At 34.2% G+C, this 18,709-nt stretch overlaps 2 protein-coding genes across 3 annotated transcripts; one reads left to right on the top strand and one right to left on the bottom strand.

Annotated features, from left to right (window-relative positions):
• The first annotated feature begins 331 nt into the window (after positions 1-331).
• On the top strand, positions 332-2,162 carry LOC145738516 (uncharacterized). The gene is made up of 3 exons (XM_081993369.1): positions 332-525; positions 580-776; positions 1,957-2,162. Exons 1-3 carry the CDS (start codon positions 429-431, stop codon positions 2,140-2,142), a joined length of 480 nt encoding a protein of 159 aa, XP_081849495.1. The 5' UTR covers positions 332-428; the 3' UTR covers positions 2,143-2,162.
• Positions 2,163-3,704: 1,542 nt separating this feature from the next.
• LOC145738512 (uncharacterized) lies at positions 3,705-18,482 on the bottom strand. 2 transcript variants are annotated; one of them, XM_081993362.1, is made up of 8 exons: positions 18,321-18,482; positions 15,784-15,934; positions 15,542-15,726; positions 14,677-14,834; positions 6,206-6,321; positions 6,120-6,143; positions 4,036-4,086; positions 3,705-3,971 (listed from the first exon to the last, which is right to left on the bottom strand). In XM_081993362.1, exons 1-8 carry the CDS (start codon positions 18,351-18,353, stop codon positions 3,799-3,801), a joined length of 891 nt encoding a protein of 296 aa, XP_081849488.1. In that variant the 5' UTR covers positions 18,354-18,482; the 3' UTR covers positions 3,705-3,798. The 2 variants fall into 2 exon arrangements, with proteins under 2 accessions (XP_081849488.1, XP_081849489.1); XM_081993363.1 differs by lacking the exon at positions 4,036-4,086.
• Between the last annotated feature and the right edge of the window lie 227 nt (positions 18,483-18,709).

Below are 18,709 nucleotides of genomic sequence, written 5' to 3'. Positions count from 1 at the left end.
GGCCATATTTTCTGAAAGCTGACACTTTGGGCTACATTTTTGCTTCAATGACATTTTCCTGTCAACTGTCAAATAAGCGAGTTATTCAAGGTCAAAGCAAAAAGTGTCCAAAAATGTTGGTCTGGAAATTTAGGTCAACTTTGGCGCCCTCTAGCGGCCAAACCCTACCGCTAACCAATCAACTTTTTTATATCAATGGAAAGCCCATTTCATTGGCTATCCATCGACGTATAAATATCCACACCTTGACAGTCAAATAAGGGAGTTATACGGGTTCAAACGAAACACTGTCATTTTTACCTGATAGTTGTGTCAATACAGTGTCAATCGCTCGAACGTCAATAATTATCGCGTGACAGCTGTCAAATCATCAAATCATGTCCCAGTGACATCTGGGCGGATCGGAGGAGTGCTGCAGCCCTCAAAAAATGGGCAACGTCCTCTTTCCATGCGCGGAGAGGGGGGAGAGCGTCATCAACCTCTCCGAGAGTTGCGTGGACCGTTTGATGAGGGAGGAGAGGGAGTGTGAGTGGATTTTTGCTCATTTTTGAGGAGTTTTTGAGTTGATTTTGAGCGTAGCCGGCAGAAAAACGGCCTCGGACGACCTCAATTTGCCTCAAAACGTCACAGAACAAGAGTGGATGATGAGGCTGAAGTGTTTGGACGACGCCCACTCGAACGAGTACGGTTTGACTGTCAATTGTTTCAACAAAATGGCGGACGAGGTGGAAGGTAGTTTAGAGCCGGTACGGCCTCAAGTGTGCCACGGCGAGGAAGTAAGTATTGATTTTCCTTGAGAAACTAGCCGCTAGAGGAGGGTGAGGGGGGGATTGTGGGTGGTGCAACTTTGACGCCCTCTAGCGGCCAAACCGACCAAGCAATCACGTGATTTGATCATATTTTCTGAAAGCTGACACTTTGGGCTACATTTTTGCTTCAATGACATTTTCCTGTCAACTGTCAAATAAGCGAGTTATTCAAGGTCAAAGCAAAAAGTGTCCAAAAATGTTGGTGTGGAAAGTTTCGGTCAACTTTGACGCCCTCTAGCGGCCTAACGGTGCAACCGATTAACTTAAGCGGCCATATTTTCTGAAAGCTGACACTTTGGGCTACATTTTTGCTTCAATGACATTTTCCTGTCAGCTGTCAAATAAGCGAGTTATTCAAGGTCAAAGCAAAAAGTGTCCAAAAATGTTGGTCTGGAAAGTTTCGGTCAACTTTGACGCCCTCTAGCGGCCTAACGGTGCAACCGATTAACTTAAGCGGCCATATTTTCTGAAAGCTGACACTTTGCGCTACATTTTTGCTTCAATGACATTTTCCTGTCAACTGTCAAATAAGCGAGTTATTCAAGGTCAAAGCAAAAAGTGTCCAAAAATGTTGGTGTGGAAAGTTTCGGTCAACTTTGACGCCCTCTAGCGGCCTAACGGTGCAACCGATTAACTTAAGCGGCCATATTTTCTGAAAGCTGGCACTTTGGGCTACATTTTTGCTTCAATGACATTTTCCTGTCAACTGTCAAATAAGCGAGTTATTCAAGGTCAAAGCAAAAAGTGTCCAAAAATGTTGGTGTGGAAAGTTTCGGTCAACTTTGACGCCCTCTAGCGGCCTAACGGTGCAACCGATTAGCTTAAGCGGCCATATTTTCTGAAAGCTGACACTTTGGGCTACATTTTTGCTTCAATGACATTTTCCTGTCAACTGTCAAATAAGCGAGTTATTCAAGGTCAAAGCAAAAAGTGTCCAAAAATGTTGGTCTGGAAATTTAGGTCAACTTTGACGCCCTCTAGCGGCCTAACGGTGCAACCGATTAACTTAAGCGGCCATATTTTCTGAAAGCTGACACTATGGGCTACATTTTTGCTTCAATGACATTTTCCTGTCAACTGTCAAATAAGCGAGTTATTCAAGGTCAAAGCAAAAAGTGTCCAAAAAATTTTTTTTTTTTTTACTTAGATTGTCCATTGTTTGAAGAAACACTCGTGCTGTCCGATTCGTTGCAAACCTTCGATGGATCAGTACATTGACTGCGTGGACACGTTGCGCATCAATATCGTCAAGGAACAGGTGGAAAATGAGCGCAAGGAGAAACGGAAAGAGGATCAGGAGATTGTGGAGAAATTCTTGAAAAACGAAAGTTAATACATCATTTTTCGGGTCGATTTGTGGTTTTTTTCGAAATTTTTTTGCCATTGCCGGGTAGAGCAGTGAATCCTAAACATTTTTGCTCTCTTTCAAAATTTTCGTATCTCTAACCGTTTTTGAGTTATTTAGCAAAATCGGTTTCTTGAAAACTTTGACCCAAATTGTCAAAATGGACCCTAAAATTTTCAAAATGTAATAACTCCGCCATTTTTCAAGTTACAGGGTGCGCAAACCACTCAAATTAAAGCTTTTTGAGTGCTCTTTCCTGTCATATCAAACACTTGGGTGGTTTCAATCAAATATATACAGGGTGGCCCAAAATAGAGTGTTTGGTCACTTTGGTGCCCTTTTAGATACCTTTAGGGGCTCGAATTGGTTTGCAAAAACACAGTACCAGATTCTACGCTTGATTTAGAACATTTTTGCCCTCTTGGAAAATTTTCGTATCTCTCACCGTTTTCGAGATATTTAACAAAAACCAGTTGCACGCCATTTTGACCTAACCTAACCTAAAATTTTCAAAATGTAATAACTCCGCCATTTTTCAAGTTACAGAATGCGCAAACCACTCAAATTAAAGCTTTTCGAGTGCTCTTTCCTGTCATACCACTCACTCGAACGGTTTTTGTCCAGTATATACAGGGTGTGGCAAATTAGAGGGTTGGGTTGTATTTTTGGCCCCTGGAGGCCCTCAGGGGCTTCGCCCCCTTTTCAAACTTACTCAGCCAGATTCTACGGGCAATTCTGATCAATTTTGCTCTCTTTCAAAATTTTCGTATCTCTCACCGTTTTCGAGATATTTAACAAAAACCAGTTGCACGCCATTTTGACCTAACCTAACCTAAAATTTTCAAAATGTAATAACTCCGCCATTTTTCAAGTTACAGGATGCGCAAACCACTCAAATTAAAGCTTTTTGAGTGCTCTTTCCTGTCATATCAAACACTTGGGTGGTTTCAATCAAATATATACAGGGTGGCCCAAAATAGAGTGTTTGGTCACTTTGGTGCCCTTTTAGGTACCTTTAGGGGCTCGAATGGGTTTGCAAAAACACAGTACCAGATTCTACGCTCAATTTAGAATATTTTTTTAGCTCTCTTTCAAAATTTTCGTATCTCTCACCGTTTTCGAGATATTTACGAAAAACCAGTTGCACGCCATTTTGACCTAACCTAACCTAAAATTTTCAAAATGTAATAACTCCGCCATTTTTCAAGTTACAGGATGCGCAAACCACTCAAATTAAAGCTTTTCGAGTGCTCTTTCCTGTCATACCACTCACTCGAACGTTTTTTGTCCAGTATATACAGGGTGTGGCAAATTAGAGGGTTGGTTTGTATTTTTGGCCCCTGGAGGCCCTTAGGGGCTTGGCCCCCTTTTCAAACTTACTCACCCAGATTCTACGGGCAATTCTGATTAATTTTGCTCTCTTGGAAAATTTTCGTATCTCTCACCGTTTTTGAGATATTTAACAAAAACCAATTTTTGCATTGTTGCCTTTTAAAACGTTGCCACGTTGCCGCGTGTACGTTTTTCGAGGAAATTCCCAGTAAAACCACTTTGTTACATTGGAGCACATGTCCATTTATTTTAAAATTGGGGATTTTTATTAAATTTTTTTAATTTTGACATTTGACAGATTTTTTAATTTTTTCACTGTTTTAGGGGCCCAGTCCGGCCCTGATTTTTCGTAATAATGCCGACGGGATAGTCGAAGGCGTAGAAAAATCCCTTGGGCGGCCCTGTAGTCTGTTCGTCCTCGCCAGGGACGTACCGGCCCTCGTTGTCCGGATTGTAGGAACCGTCGTCTTCGGGCAGGGCCGGACCTGGAAAATTCCAAAAAAAAAAATTATTTTTTTTTGTTCCACCCTGTACCAGTCCCCTACTGACCGCTTGGTTGCTGCACCTGCTGGACGTAAGCGGTCCGCTGCACCGTAGCGGCTGAAAAATGTTTTTTAACCTCACTATTTTGCCATTTTTTGATTTGGCCAACTTTGACGCCCCCTAGCGGCCGAACCGGGTAATTAACCACCCAATTTTAGTACGTCAATGGAAAGCTTATTTCATTGGCTATCCATTGACCTATAACACTCTATACAGGGTGTCACAAATAAGCGAGTTATTTCAGTTTGAACGACTGGGTGTACAAAAAAAGTGCCAAACAATAAACTAGTTTTTCGTAAATATCTCGAAAACGGTGAGAGATACGAAAATTTTGAAAGAGAGCAAAAATGTTCTAAATCAAGCGTAGAATCTGGTACTGTGTTTTTGCAAACCCATTTGAGTCCCTAAAGGTACCTAAAAGGGCACCAAAGTGACCCAACACTCTATTTTGGGCCACCCTGTATATATTTGATTGAAACCACCCAAGTGTCTGATATGACAGGAAAGAGCACTCAAAAAGCTTTATTTTGAGTGGTTTGCGCACCCTGTAACTTGAAAAATGGCGGAGTTATTAAATTTTGAAAATTTTGGGGGCCATTTTGGTCAAAATGACATGCAACTGGTTTTTGCTAAATATCTCGAAAACGGTTAGAGATACGAAAATTTTGAAAGAGAGCAAAATTAATCAGAATTGCCCGTAGAATCTGGTTGAGTAAGTTTGAAAAGGGGGCAAAGCCCCTAAGAGCCTCCAGGGGCCGAAAATACAACCCAACCCTCTAATTTGCCACACCCTGTATATACTGGACAAAAACCGTTCGTGTGAGTGGTATGACAGGAAAGAGCACTCAAAAAGCTTTAATTTGAGTGGTTTGCGCACCCTGTAACTTGAAAAATGGCGGAGTTATTACATTTTGAAAATTTTGGGGGCCATTTTGGTCAAAATGGCGTTCAACTGGTTTTTGTTAAATATCTCGAAAACGGTGAGAGATACGAAAATTTTGAAAGAGAGCAAAAATGTTATAAATCAAGCGTAGAATCTGGTACTGTGTTTTTGCAAAACAATTCGAGCCCCTAAAAGTACCTAAAAGGGCACCAAAGTGACCTAACACTCTATTTTGGGCCACCCTGTATATATTTGATTGAAACCACCCAAGTGTTTGATATGACAGGAAAGAGCACTCAAAAAGCTTTAATTTGAGTGGTTTGCGCACCCTGTAACTTGAAAAATGGCGGAGTTATTACATTTTGAAAATTTTAGGGGCCATTTTGGTCAAAATGGCGTGCAACTGGTTTTTGTTAAATATCTCGAAAACGGTTAGAGATACGAAAATTTTGAAAGAGAGCAAAAATGTTCTAAATTGAGCGTAGAATCTGGTACTGTATTTTTGCAAACCAATTCGAGCCCCTAAAAGTACCTAAAAGGGCACCAAAGTGACCTAACACTCTATTTTGGGCCACCCTGTATATATTTGTTTGAAACCACCCAAGTGTTTGATATGACAGGAAAGAGCACTCAAAAAGCTTTAATTTGAGTGGTTTGCGCACCCTGTAACTTGAAAAATGGCGGAGTTATTACATTTTGAAAATTTTAGGGGCCATTTTGGTCAAAATGGCGTGCAACTGGTTTTTGTTAAATATCTCGAAAACGGTTAGAGATACGAAAATTTTGAAAGAGAGCAAAAATGTTCTAAATCAAGCGTAGAATCTGGTACTGTGTTTTTGCAAACCCATTCGAGCCCCTAAAGGTACCTAAAAGGGCACCAAAGTGACCTAACACTCTATTTTGGGCCACCCTGTATATATTTGTTTGAAACCACCCAAGTGTTTGATATGACAGGAAAGAGCACTCAAAAAGCTTTAATTTGAGTGGTTTGCGCACCCTGTAACTTGAAAAATGGCGGAGTTATTACATTTTGAAAATTTTTGGGTCCGTTTTGACAATTTGGGTCAAAGTTTTCAAGAAACCGATTTTGCTAAATAACTCAAAAACGGTTAGAGATACGAAAATTTTGCAGGAGAGCAAAAATGTGGTAAATTAAGTGCCAAATCGAGGGGCGTCACTTTGAAAATTTTCCAAAATGGTTTACTACCTGTTTGGTAGGTGGGGGCAGCGGCTGAAAAAAAAAAAAAAAAAAAATTTCCTAAAAACGAATTTTTTTTTTTTTTGGTGCGTTACCGGGTCGTTGGGCGGCTAGTGTGGGCGGCTGGGTGGCAAAAAAGGCCGCCCGTTCCCTTTGACCTTGAACTGACAACGGCCCAGTGGCGTACTGGCCCTCGCTGTTGTACGGATTTCTGCGCAACAATATTTTTTAATAATTAATTTTTCTTTGCCAAATTGTCAAGAAAAATCGTTTTTCTTGACATTTTTATGAAAATATGGCTCCTCCACCAAACTGTCAAGAAAATATAATATTCAATTTATTTTTGACAAATTGTCAAGAAAAACTAATTTTCTTGACATTTTAATGAAATATAGTTTCTCCACCAAACTGTCAAGAAAAATATAATATTTACATTTTTTTTGTCAATTTGCCAAGAAAAACGATTTTTCTTGACATTTTTATGAAAATATGGCTCCTCCACCAACCTGTCAAGAAAATATAATATTCAATTTTTTTTTTTGCCAAATTGTCAAGAAAAATCGTTTTTCTTGACATTTTTATGAAAATATGGCTCTCCCACCAAACTGTCAAGAAAAATATAATATTTACATTTTTTTTGTCAATTTGCCAAGAAAAAGGATTTTTCTTTCGACATTTTAATGAAAATATGGCTCCTCCACCAAACGGTCAAGAAAATATAATATTCAATTTATTTTTGACAAATTGTCAAGAAAAATTGTTTTTCTTGACATTTTTATGAAAATATGGCTCTCCCACAAAACTGTCAAGAAAAATATCATAATTAATTTTTTTTGCCAAATTGTCAAGATAAACGATTTTTTTTTGACATTTTAAGTAAATATAGCTTCTCCACCAAACTGTCAAGAAAAATACAATATTTAATTTTTTTGCCAAATTGTCAAAAAAAAAACCGGTTTTTCTTGACATTTTAATGTTTTTGACATTTGGCCATTTTTTTGGCTCCTTCATCAAATTGTCAAGAATAATATAATATTTACATTTTTTTTGTCAAGTTGCCAAGAAAAACGATTTTTCTTTCGACATTTTAATGAAAATATGGCTCCTCCACCAACCTGTCAAGAAAATATAATATTCAATTTTTTTTTTTGCCAAATTGTCAAGAAAAATCGTTTTTCTTGACATTTTTATGAAAATATGGCTCCTCCACCAAACTGTCAAGAAAAATATTATAATTAATTATTTTTGCCAAATTGTCAAGATAAACGATTTTTTTTGACATTTTAAGTAAATATAGTTTCTCCACCAAACTGTCAAGAAAATATAATATTCAATTTTTTTTTTGCCAAATTGTCAAGAAAAACTAATTTCCTTGACATTTTAATGAAATATAGTTTCTCCACCAAACTGTCAAGAAAAATATAATATTTACATTTTTTTTGTCAAGTTGCCAAGAAAAACGATTTTTCTTTCGACATTTTAATGAAAATATGGCTCCTCCACCAAACTGTCAAGAAAATCTAATATTCAATTTATTTTTGACAAATTGTCAAGAAAAATCGTTTTTCTTGACATTTTTATGAAAATATGGCTCTCCCACAAAACTGTCAAGAAAAATATCATAATTAATTTTTTTTGCCAAATTGTCAAGAAAAACTAATTTCCTTGACATTTTAATGAAATATAGTTTCTCCACCAAACTGTCAAGAAAATATAATATTCAATTTTTTTTTTGCCAAATTGTCAAGAAAAACTAATTTCCTTGACATTTTAATGAAATATAGTTTCTCCACCAAACTGTCAAGAAAATATAATATTCAATTTTTTTTTTGCCAAATTGTCAAGAAAAACTAATTTCCTTGACATTTTAATGAAATATAGTTTCTCCACCAAACTGTCAAGAAAATATAATATTCAATTTTTTTTTTGCCAAATTGTCAAGAAAAACTAATTTCGTTGACATTTTAATGAAATATAGTTTCTCCACCAAACTGTCAAGAAAAATATAATATTTACATTTTTTTTGTCAAGTTGCCAAGAAAAACGATTTTTCTTTCGACATTTTAATGAAAATATGGCTCCTCCACCAAACTGTCAAGAAAATCTAATATTCAATTTATTTTTGACAAATTGTCAAGAAAAATCGTTTTTCTTGACATTTTTATGAAAATATGGCTCTCCCACAAAACTGTCAAGAAAAATATCATAATTAATTTTTTTTGCCAAATTGTCAAGAAAAACTAATTTCCTTGACATTTTAATGAAATATAGTTTCTCCACCAAACTGTCAAGAAAATATAATATTCAATTTTTTTTTTGCCAAATTGTCAAGAAAAACTAATTTCCTTGACATTTTAATGAAATATAGTTTCTCCACCAAACTGTCAAGAAAATATAATATTCAATTTTTTTTTTGCCAAATTGTCAAGAAAAACTAATTTCCTTGACATTTTAATGAAATATAGTTTCTCCACCAAACTGTCAAGAAAATATAATATTCAATTTTTTTTTTGCCAAATTGTCAAGAAAAACTAATTTCCTTGACATTTTAATGAAATATAGTTTCTCCACCAAACTGTCAAGAAAAATATAATATTTACATTTTTTTTGTCAAGTTGCCAAGAAAAACGATTTTTCTTTCGACATTTTAATGAAAATATGGCTCCTCCACCAAACTGTCAAGAAAATCTAATATTCAATTTATTTTTGACAAATTGTCAAGAAAAATCGTTTTTCTTGACATTTTTATGAAAATATGGCTCTCCCACAAAACTGTCAAGAAAAATATCATAATTAATTTTTTTTGCCAAATTGTCAAGAAAAACTAATTTCCTTGACATTTTAATGAAATATAGTTTCTCCACCAAACTGTCAAGAAAATATAATATTCAATTTTTTTTTTGCCAAATTGTCAAGAAAAACTAATTTCCTTGACATTTTAATGAAATATAGTTTCTCCACCAAACTGTCAAGAAAATATAATATTCAATTTTTTTTTTGCCAAATTGTCAAGAAAAACTAATTTCCTTGACATTTTAATGAAATATAGTTTCTCCACCAAACTGTCAAGAAAATATAATATTCAATTTTTTTTTTGCCAAATTGTCAAGAAAAACTAATTTCGTTGACATTTTAATGAAATATAGTTTCTCCACCAAACTGTCAAGAAAAATATAATATTTACATTTTTTTTGTCAAGTTGTCAAGAAAAACGATTTTTCTTTCGACATTTTTATGAAAATATGGCTCTCCCACAAAACTGTCAAGAAAAATATCATAATTAATTTTTTTTGCCAAATTGTCAAGAAAAACTAATTTCCTTGACATTTTAATGAAATATAGTTTCTCCACCAAACTGTCAAGAAAATATAATATTCAATTTTTTTTTTGCCAAATTGTCAAGAAAAACTAATTTCCTTGACATTTTAATGAAATATAGTTTCTCCACCAAACTGTCAAGAAAATATAATATTCAATTTTTTTTTTGCCAAATTGTCAAGAAAAACTAATTTCCTTGACATTTTAATGAAATATAGTTTCTCCACCAAACTGTCAAGAAAATATAATATTCAATTTTTTTTTTGCCAAATTGTCAAGAAAAACTAATTTCCTTGACATTTTAATGAAATATAGTTTCTCCACCAAACTGTCAAGAAAATATAATATTCAATTTTTTTTTTGCCAAATTGTCAAGAAAAACTAATTTCGTTGACATTTTAATGAAATATAGTTTCTCCACCAAACTGTCAAGAAAAATATAATATTTACATTTTTTTTGTCAAGTTGTCAAGAAAAACGATTTTTCTTTCGACATTTTTATGAAAATATGGCTCTCCCACAAAACTGTCAAGAAAAATATCATAATTAATTTTTTTTGCCAAATTGTCAAGAAAAACTAATTTCCTTGACATTTTAATGAAATATAGTTTCTCCACCAAACTGTCAAGAAAATATAATATTCAATTTTTTTTTTGCCAAATTGTCAAGAAAAACTAATTTCCTTGACATTTTAATGAAATATAGTTTCTCCACCAAACTGTCAAGAAAATATAATATTCAATTTTTTTTTTGCCAAATTGTCAAGAAAAACTAATTTCCTTGACATTTTAATGAAATATAGTTTCTCCACCAAACTGTCAAGAAAATATAATATTCAATTTTTTTTTTGCCAAATTGTCAAGAAAAACTAATTTCCTTGACATTTTAATGAAATATAGTTTCTCCACCAAACTGTCAAGAAAATATAATATTCAATTTTTTTTTTGCCAAATTGTCAAGAAAAACTAATTTCGTTGACATTTTAATGAAATATAGTTTCTCCACCAAACTGTCAAGAAAAATATAATATTTACATTTTTTTTGTCAAGTTGCCAAGAAAAACGATTTTTCTTTCGACATTTTAATGAAAATATGGCTCCTCCACCAAACTGTCAAGAAAATCTAATATTCAATTTATTTTTGACAAATTGTCAAGAAAAATCGTTTTTCTTGACATTTTTATGAAAATATGGCTCTCCCACAAAACTGTCAAGAAAAATATCATAATTAATTTTTTTTGCCAAATTGTCAAGAAAAACTAATTTCCTTGACATTTTAATGAAATATAGTTTCTCCACCAAACTGTCAAGAAAATATAATATTCAATTTTTTTTTTGCCAAATTGTCAAGAAAAACTAATTTCCTTGACATTTTAATGAAATATAGTTTCTCCACCAAACTGTCAAGAAAATATAATATTCAATTTTTTTTTTGCCAAATTGTCAAGAAAAACTAATTTCCTTGACATTTTAATGAAATATAGTTTCTCCACCAAACTGTCAAGAAAATATAATATTCAATTTTTTTTTTGCCAAATTGTCAAGAAAAACTAATTTCCTTGACATTTTAATGAAATATAGTTTCTCCACCAAACTGTCAAGAAAAATATAATATTTACATTTTTTTTGTCAAGTTGCCAAGAAAAACGATTTTTCTTTCGACATTTTAATGAAAATATGGCTCCTCCACCAAACTGTCAAGAAAATCTAATATTCAATTTATTTTTGACAAATTGTCAAGAAAAATCGTTTTTCTTGACATTTTTATGAAAATATGGCTCTCCCACAAAACTGTCAAGAAAAATATCATAATTAATTTTTTTTGCCAAATTGTCAAGAAAAACTAATTTCCTTGACATTTTAATGAAATATAGTTTCTCCACCAAACTGTCAAGAAAATATAATATTCAATTTTTTTTTTGCCAAATTGTCAAGAAAAACTAATTTCCTTGACATTTTAATGAAATATAGTTTCTCCACCAAACTGTCAAGAAAATATAATATTCAATTTTTTTTTTGCCAAATTGTCAAGAAAAACTAATTTCCTTGACATTTTAATGAAATATAGTTTCTCCACCAAACTGTCAAGAAAATATAATATTCAATTTTTTTTTTGCCAAATTGTCAAGAAAAACTAATTTCGTTGACATTTTAATGAAATATAGTTTCTCCACCAAACTGTCAAGAAAAATATAATATTTACATTTTTTTTGTCAAGTTGTCAAGAAAAACGATTTTTCTTTCGACATTTTTATGAAAATATGGCTCTCCCACAAAACTGTCAAGAAAAATATCATAATTAATTTTTTTTGCCAAATTGTCAAGAAAAACTAATTTCCTTGACATTTTAATGAAATATAGTTTCTCCACCAAACTGTCAAGAAAATATAATATTCAATTTTTTTTTTGCCAAATTGTCAAGAAAAACTAATTTCCTTGACATTTTAATGAAATATAGTTTCTCCACCAAACTGTCAAGAAAATATAATATTCAATTTTTTTTTTGCCAAATTGTCAAGAAAAACTAATTTCCTTGACATTTTAATGAAATATAGTTTCTCCACCAAACTGTCAAGAAAATATAATATTCAATTTTTTTTTTGCCAAATTGTCAAGAAAAACTAATTTCCTTGACATTTTAATGAAATATAGTTTCTCCACCAAACTGTCAAGAAAATATAATATTCAATTTTTTTTTTGCCAAATTGTCAAGAAAAACTAATTTCGTTGACATTTTAATGAAATATAGTTTCTCCACCAAACTGTCAAGAAAAATATAATATTTACATTTTTTTTGTCAAGTTGTCAAGAAAAACGATTTTTCTTTCGACATTTTTATGAAAATATGGCTCTCCCACAAAACTGTCAAGAAAAATATCATAATTAATTTTTTTTGCCAAATTGTCAAGAAAAACTAATTTCCTTGACATTTTAATGAAATATAGTTTCTCCACCAAACTGTCAAGAAAATATAATATTCAATTTTTTTTTTGCCAAATTGTCAAGAAAAACTAATTTCCTTGACATTTTAATGAAATATAGTTTCTCCACCAAACTGTCAAGAAAATATAATATTCAATTTTTTTTTTGCCAAATTGTCAAGAAAAACTAATTTCCTTGACATTTTAATGAAATATAGTTTCTCCACCAAACTGTCAAGAAAATATAATATTCAATTTTTTTTTTGCCAAATTGTCAAGAAAAACTAATTTCCTTGACATTTTAATGAAATATAGTTTCTCCACCAAACTGTCAAGAAAATATAATATTCAATTTTTTTTTTGCCAAATTGTCAAGAAAAACTAATTTCCTTGACATTTTAATGAAATATAGTTTCTCCACCAAACTGTCAAGAAAATATAATATTCAATTTTTTTTTTGCCAAATTGTCAAGAAAAACTAATTTCGTTGACATTTTAATGAAATATAGTTTCTCCACCAAACTGTCAAGAAAAATATAATATTTACATTTTTTTTGTCAAGTTGCCAAGAAAAACGATTTTTCTTTCGACATTTTAATGAAAATATGGCTCCTCCACCAAACTGTCAAGAAAATCTAATATTCAATTTATTTTTGACAAATTGTCAAGAAAAATCGTTTTTCTTGACATTTTTATGAAAATATGGCTCTCCCACAAAACTGTCAAGAAAAATATCATAATTAATTTTTTTTGCCAAATTGTCAAGAAAAACTAATTTCCTTGACATTTTAATGAAATATAGTTTCTCCACCAAACTGTCAAGAAAATATAATATTCAATTTTTTTTTTGCCAAATTGTCAAGAAAAACTAATTTCCTTGACATTTTAATGAAATATAGTTTCTCCACCAAACTGTCAAGAAAATATAATATTCAATTTTTTTTTTGCCAAATTGTCAAGAAAAACTAATTTCCTTGACATTTTAATGAAATATAGTTTCTCCACCAAACTGTCAAGAAAATATAATATTCAATTTTTTTTTTGCCAAATTGTCAAGAAAAACTAATTTCCTTGACATTTTAATGAAATATAGTTTCTCCACCAAACTGTCAAGAAAAATATAATATTTACATTTTTTTTGTCAAGTTGCCAAGAAAAACGATTTTTCTTTCGACATTTTAATGAAAATATGGCTCCTCCACCAAACTGTCAAGAAAATCTAATATTCAATTTATTTTTGACAAATTGTCAAGAAAAATCGTTTTTCTTGACATTTTTATGAAAATATGGCTCTCCCACAAAACTGTCAAGAAAAATATCATAATTAATTTTTTTTGCCAAATTGTCAAGAAAAACTAATTTCCTTGACATTTTAATGAAATATAGTTTCTCCACCAAACTGTCAAGAAAATATAATATTCAATTTTTTTTTTGCCAAATTGTCAAGAAAAACTAATTTCCTTGACATTTTAATGAAATATAGTTTCTCCACCAAACTGTCAAGAAAATATAATATTCAATTTTTTTTTTGCCAAATTGTCAAGAAAAACTAATTTCCTTGACATTTTAATGAAATATAGTTTCTCCACCAAACTGTCAAGAAAATATAATATTCAATTTTTTTTTTGCCAAATTGTCAAGAAAAACTAATTTCGTTGACATTTTAATGAAATATAGTTTCTCCACCAAACTGTCAAGAAAAATATAATATTTACATTTTTTTTGTCAAGTTGTCAAGAAAAACGATTTTTCTTTCGACATTTTTATGAAAATATGGCTCTCCCACAAAACTGTCAAGAAAAATATCATAATTAATTTTTTGTGCCAAATTGTCAAGATAAACGATTTTTTTTGACATTTTAAGTAAATATAGCTTCTCCACCAAACTGTCAAGAAAAATACAATATTTAATTTTTTTGCCAAATTGTCAAAAAAAAAAACCGGTTTTTCTTGACATTTTAATGTTTTTGACATTTGGCCATTTTTTTGGCTCCTTCATCAAATTGTCAAGAAAAATATAATATTTACATTTTTTTTGTCAAGTTGCCAAGAAAAACGATTTTTTCTTGACATTTTAATGAAAATATGGCTCCTCCACCACACTGTCAAGAAAATATACTATTCAATTTATTTTTGACAAATTGATATAAGTAAATATAGCTTCTCCACCAAACTGTCAAGAAAAATACAATATTTAATTTTTTTGCTAATTTTTGTCAAAAAAAAAAACGCTTTTTCTTGACATTTTAATGTTTTTTGTCTCCTTCATCAAATTGTCAAGAAAAATATCAAATTTTTTTTGACGTTGGAACCGGAAGTGGAACCTACCGAACCGGATGTTGGTTCCGTTCCGCTTCCGCTTGCCACCGTTTGAGGAACGCTTCCTTGGCCTCCTTGACCTCGGGCAGATCCTCAATTTGCTGAGGCAGAATGTCTGGAATGTTGTCGATTTGATGGAATCCCGTTCCGTCGTCCCAATATTCCACCTGTTTCGAAAAAAAAACTTTGACGCCCTCTAGCGGCCAAACCGTGCCATTAACCTACAAGTTTTTATACGTCAATGGAAAGCTTATTTCATTGGCTATCCATTGATGTATAAAAGTCTATAAAAAGTGCCAGAAATAAGCGAGTTATTTAGGTTTGAACGAAAGAGTGCACTAAAAATGTACAGAAAACATTGATTAACTTTGACGCCCTCTGGCGGCCAAACCGTGCCATTAACCCATCAACATTTTTACGTCAATGGAAAGCTTATTTCATTGGCTATCCATTGACGTATAAAACTCCATCAAAAGTGCCAGAAATAAGCGAGTTATTTAGGTTTGAACGAAAGAGTGCACTAAAAATGTACAGAAAACATTGATTAACTTTGACGCCCTCTAGCGGCCAAACCATGCCATTAACCCATCAACATTTTTACGTCAATGGAAAGCTTATTTCATTGGCTATCCATTGACGTATAAAAGTCTATAAAAAGTGTCCCAAATAAGTGAGTAATTTAAGTTTGAACAGAAAAGTGCACTAAAATTGATAGGTCAACTTTGACGCCCTCTAGCGGCCAAACCGTCCAACTAACCTACAAACTTTTATACGTCAATGGAAAGCTTATTTCATTGGCTATCCATTGACGTATAAAAGTCTATAAAAAGTGTCCCAAATAAGTGAGTAATTTAAGTTGAAACAGAATACGTACGCGAATTTCCTGGCCGGCACCGTTGACGTAATTATAGGCCCCCTTCAGGTTTCCTCCTGGTTTTTTCTGTTCGTTCTTTGCTATATCGGGTACCTGGTACCCGTACAGGTACCCGCCCACACCGTCCTGGCCGTGGTACTGTTTGGCCAGGTAAATGTCCTCCAGGACATTGTGGGGTTCCTGACCTAAATTTTCAAAAAAAAAATCAAATTTTTTGGATTTTTTTTTTTGGAATTTGGTACCCAAAAACCGTACCGCCGGTACGTTCGAATCGATTTTCGGGGCGTACTTCAACGTTTGGTCCTGTTGCTCGATCAGATTTTGAGCGTCGTTTGGTTCCAGGTCGACCAGTCGCACTTCCTCCCCTCGAACTGCACCCAAAACCACCGCAATCTGCAAGTTACTCGAACTGAGTGACGGATACGGGCAAACTGACGTGAAAAATGGATTCCCCGACCCCAAATTAGTCGAAAACGAGTACCATCAAGCCTGGGCTAGCTCAAACCAAAATGGCGGAAATTGCAAATGGAGCCGCGCGGACGCCATTTTGATTTTTTTCAAAAAATTCGAGTTTGTACTCGTTTTCTACTAAATCGAGGACGGGGAATTCAATGGTGACATTTGTTTTTTCGTAACTTTTTTGTAAACCTAAATTTCCATTAAATACTAAATTTCTCGAACTGGGTGACAGATACTGTCAAACTGACTTGAAAAATGGATTCCCCGACCCCAAATTAGTCGAAAACGAGTACCATCAAGCCTGGGGTATCTCTTTTCAAAATGGCGGAAATTGCAAATGGAGCCGCGCGGACGCCATTTTGATTTTTTTCAAAAAATTTGAGTTTGTACTCGTTTTCTACTAAATCGAGGACGGGGAATTCAGTGGTGACGTTTGTTTTTACGTAACTCCTACCCAGAAGCGAGAAAGTCAAGTTTCTCGAACTGGGTGCTAGATAGAGTCAAACTAACAATGAAAATGAATTCTCCGACCCCAAATTAGCCGAAAACGAGTATAAACTCGCCTGGGTTATTTCAAATCTTGCAAAAGGGCGTCCCTACGGCAAAAAGGGCGGCAAACGTTATTTTAACCGATTTAAACGAATGAGTAGTCGTTTTTGACTAAATCGGGGTCGGGAAATTGAATGGTGTGGTCAGTTTTATTGTAACTGCCACCATGACTTGGAAAACTGCAGTTTTCTCAGGCCCTGAACGAGATACCACAAAACTGACTGCAGGAATGAATTCCCCGACCCCAAATTAGTCGAAAACGAGTACCATCAAGCCTGGGCTAGCTCAAACCAAAATGGCGGAAATTGCAAATGGAACCGCGCGGACGCCATTTTGATTTTTTTCAAAAAATTCGAGTTTGTACTCGTTTTCTACTAAATCGAGGACGGGGAATTCAGTGGTGACGTTTGTTTTTACGTAACTCCTACCCAGAAGCGAGAAAGTCAAGTTTCTCGAACTGGGTGCTAGATAGAGTCAAACTAACAATGAAAATGAATTCTCCGACCCCAAATTAGCCGAAAACGAGTATAAACTCGCCTGGGTTATTTCAAATCTTGCAAAAGGGCGTCCCTACGGCAAAAAGGGCGGCAAACGTTATTTTAACCGATTTAAACGAATGAGTAGTCGTTTTTGACTAAATCGGGGTCGGGGAATTGAATGGTGTGGTCAGTTTTATTGTAACTGCCACCATGACTTGGAAAACTGCAGTTTTCTCAGGCCCTGAACGAGATACCACAAAACTGACTGCAGGAATGAATTCCCCGACCCCAAATTAGTCGAAAACGAGTACCATCAAGCCTGGGCTAGCTCAAACCAAAATGGCGGAAATTGCAAATGGAACCGCGCGGACGCCATTTTGATTTTTTTCAAAAAATTCGAGTTTGTACTCGTTTTCTACTAAATCGAGGACGGGGAATTCAGTGGTGACGTTTGTTTTTACGTAACTCCTACCCAGAAGCGAGAAAGTCAAGTTTCTCGAACTGGGTGCTAGATAGAGTCAAACTAACAATGAAAATGAATTCTCCGACCCCAAATTAGCCGAAAACGAGTATAAACTCGCCTGGGTTATTTCAAATCTTGCAAAAGGGCGTCCCTACGGCAAAAAGGGCGGCAAACGTTATTTTAACCGATTTAAACGAATGAGTAGTCGTTTTTGACTAAATCGGGGTCGGGGAATTGAATGGTGTGGTCAGTTTTATTGTAACTGCCACCATGACTTGGAAAACTGCAGTTTTCTCAGTCCCTGAACGAGATATTACAAAACTGACTGCAGGAATGAATTCCCCGACCCCAAATTAGTCGAAAACGAGTACCATCAAGCCTGGGCTAGCTCAAACCAAAATGGCGGAAATTGCAAATGGAACCGCGCGGACGCCATTTTGATTTTTTTCAAAAAATTCGAGTTTGTACTCTTTTTCGACTAAATCGAGGACGGGGAATTCAGTGGTGACGTTTGTTTTTACGTAACTCCTACCCAGAAGCGAGAAAGTCAAGTTTCTCGAACTGGGTGCTAGATACGGACAAACTGACTTCGAAAATGGATTCCCCGACCCCAAATTAGCCGAAAACGAGTATAAACTCGCCTGGGTTATTTCAAATATTGCAAAAGGGCGTCCCTACGGCAAAAAGGGCGGCAAACGTTAATTTTAACCGATTTAAACGAATGAGTAGTCGTTTTTGACTAAATCGGGGTCGGGGAATTGAATGGTAACGTCAGTTTTATTGTAACTGCTACCATAACCTAGAAAACTGCAATTTTACAAACACTCACCAGGACCGTACTAAGTATCCGCATGATTAGCATCAAAAATTTCACTTTTTAAGTCACGTCACCACTCTGATGTAACCGGAAGGTCGATTATCGACTAAAATTATTGAAAATAAACACATTTAAGTGTTGTTTAGCCATTTATAGGCCGACCTTCCCCCCCCTGGCCCCCCTCGAGCGACTCATCTTCAAAGATGCTGGCCGAAACGGATCTGCGATTTCAAGGTAAGTGGGTTTTTCGAAGCCCTCTAGCGGCCAAACGGTGCAACCGATCCGGTCGCGTTATGGCATTTTCGGAAAGCTTAGAGTGTGGGCTATCGTTTTGTTTCAGTGACATTTCGCTGTATGTCCTCAAATAAGGGAGTTATGCGCGGTCAAAGGGTTGAGTGTCC

Source organism: Ips typographus, linkage group LG15 (genome assembly GCF_016097725.1).
Source record: "Ips typographus isolate SLU linkage group LG15, UJ_Ityp_2.0, whole genome shotgun sequence".
Lineage (NCBI taxonomy): Eukaryota > Metazoa > Arthropoda > Insecta > Coleoptera > Curculionidae > Ips > Ips typographus.
Note: the sequence above shows the minus strand (reverse complement) of the source record. Positions and strands in the feature narration are given on the sequence as shown.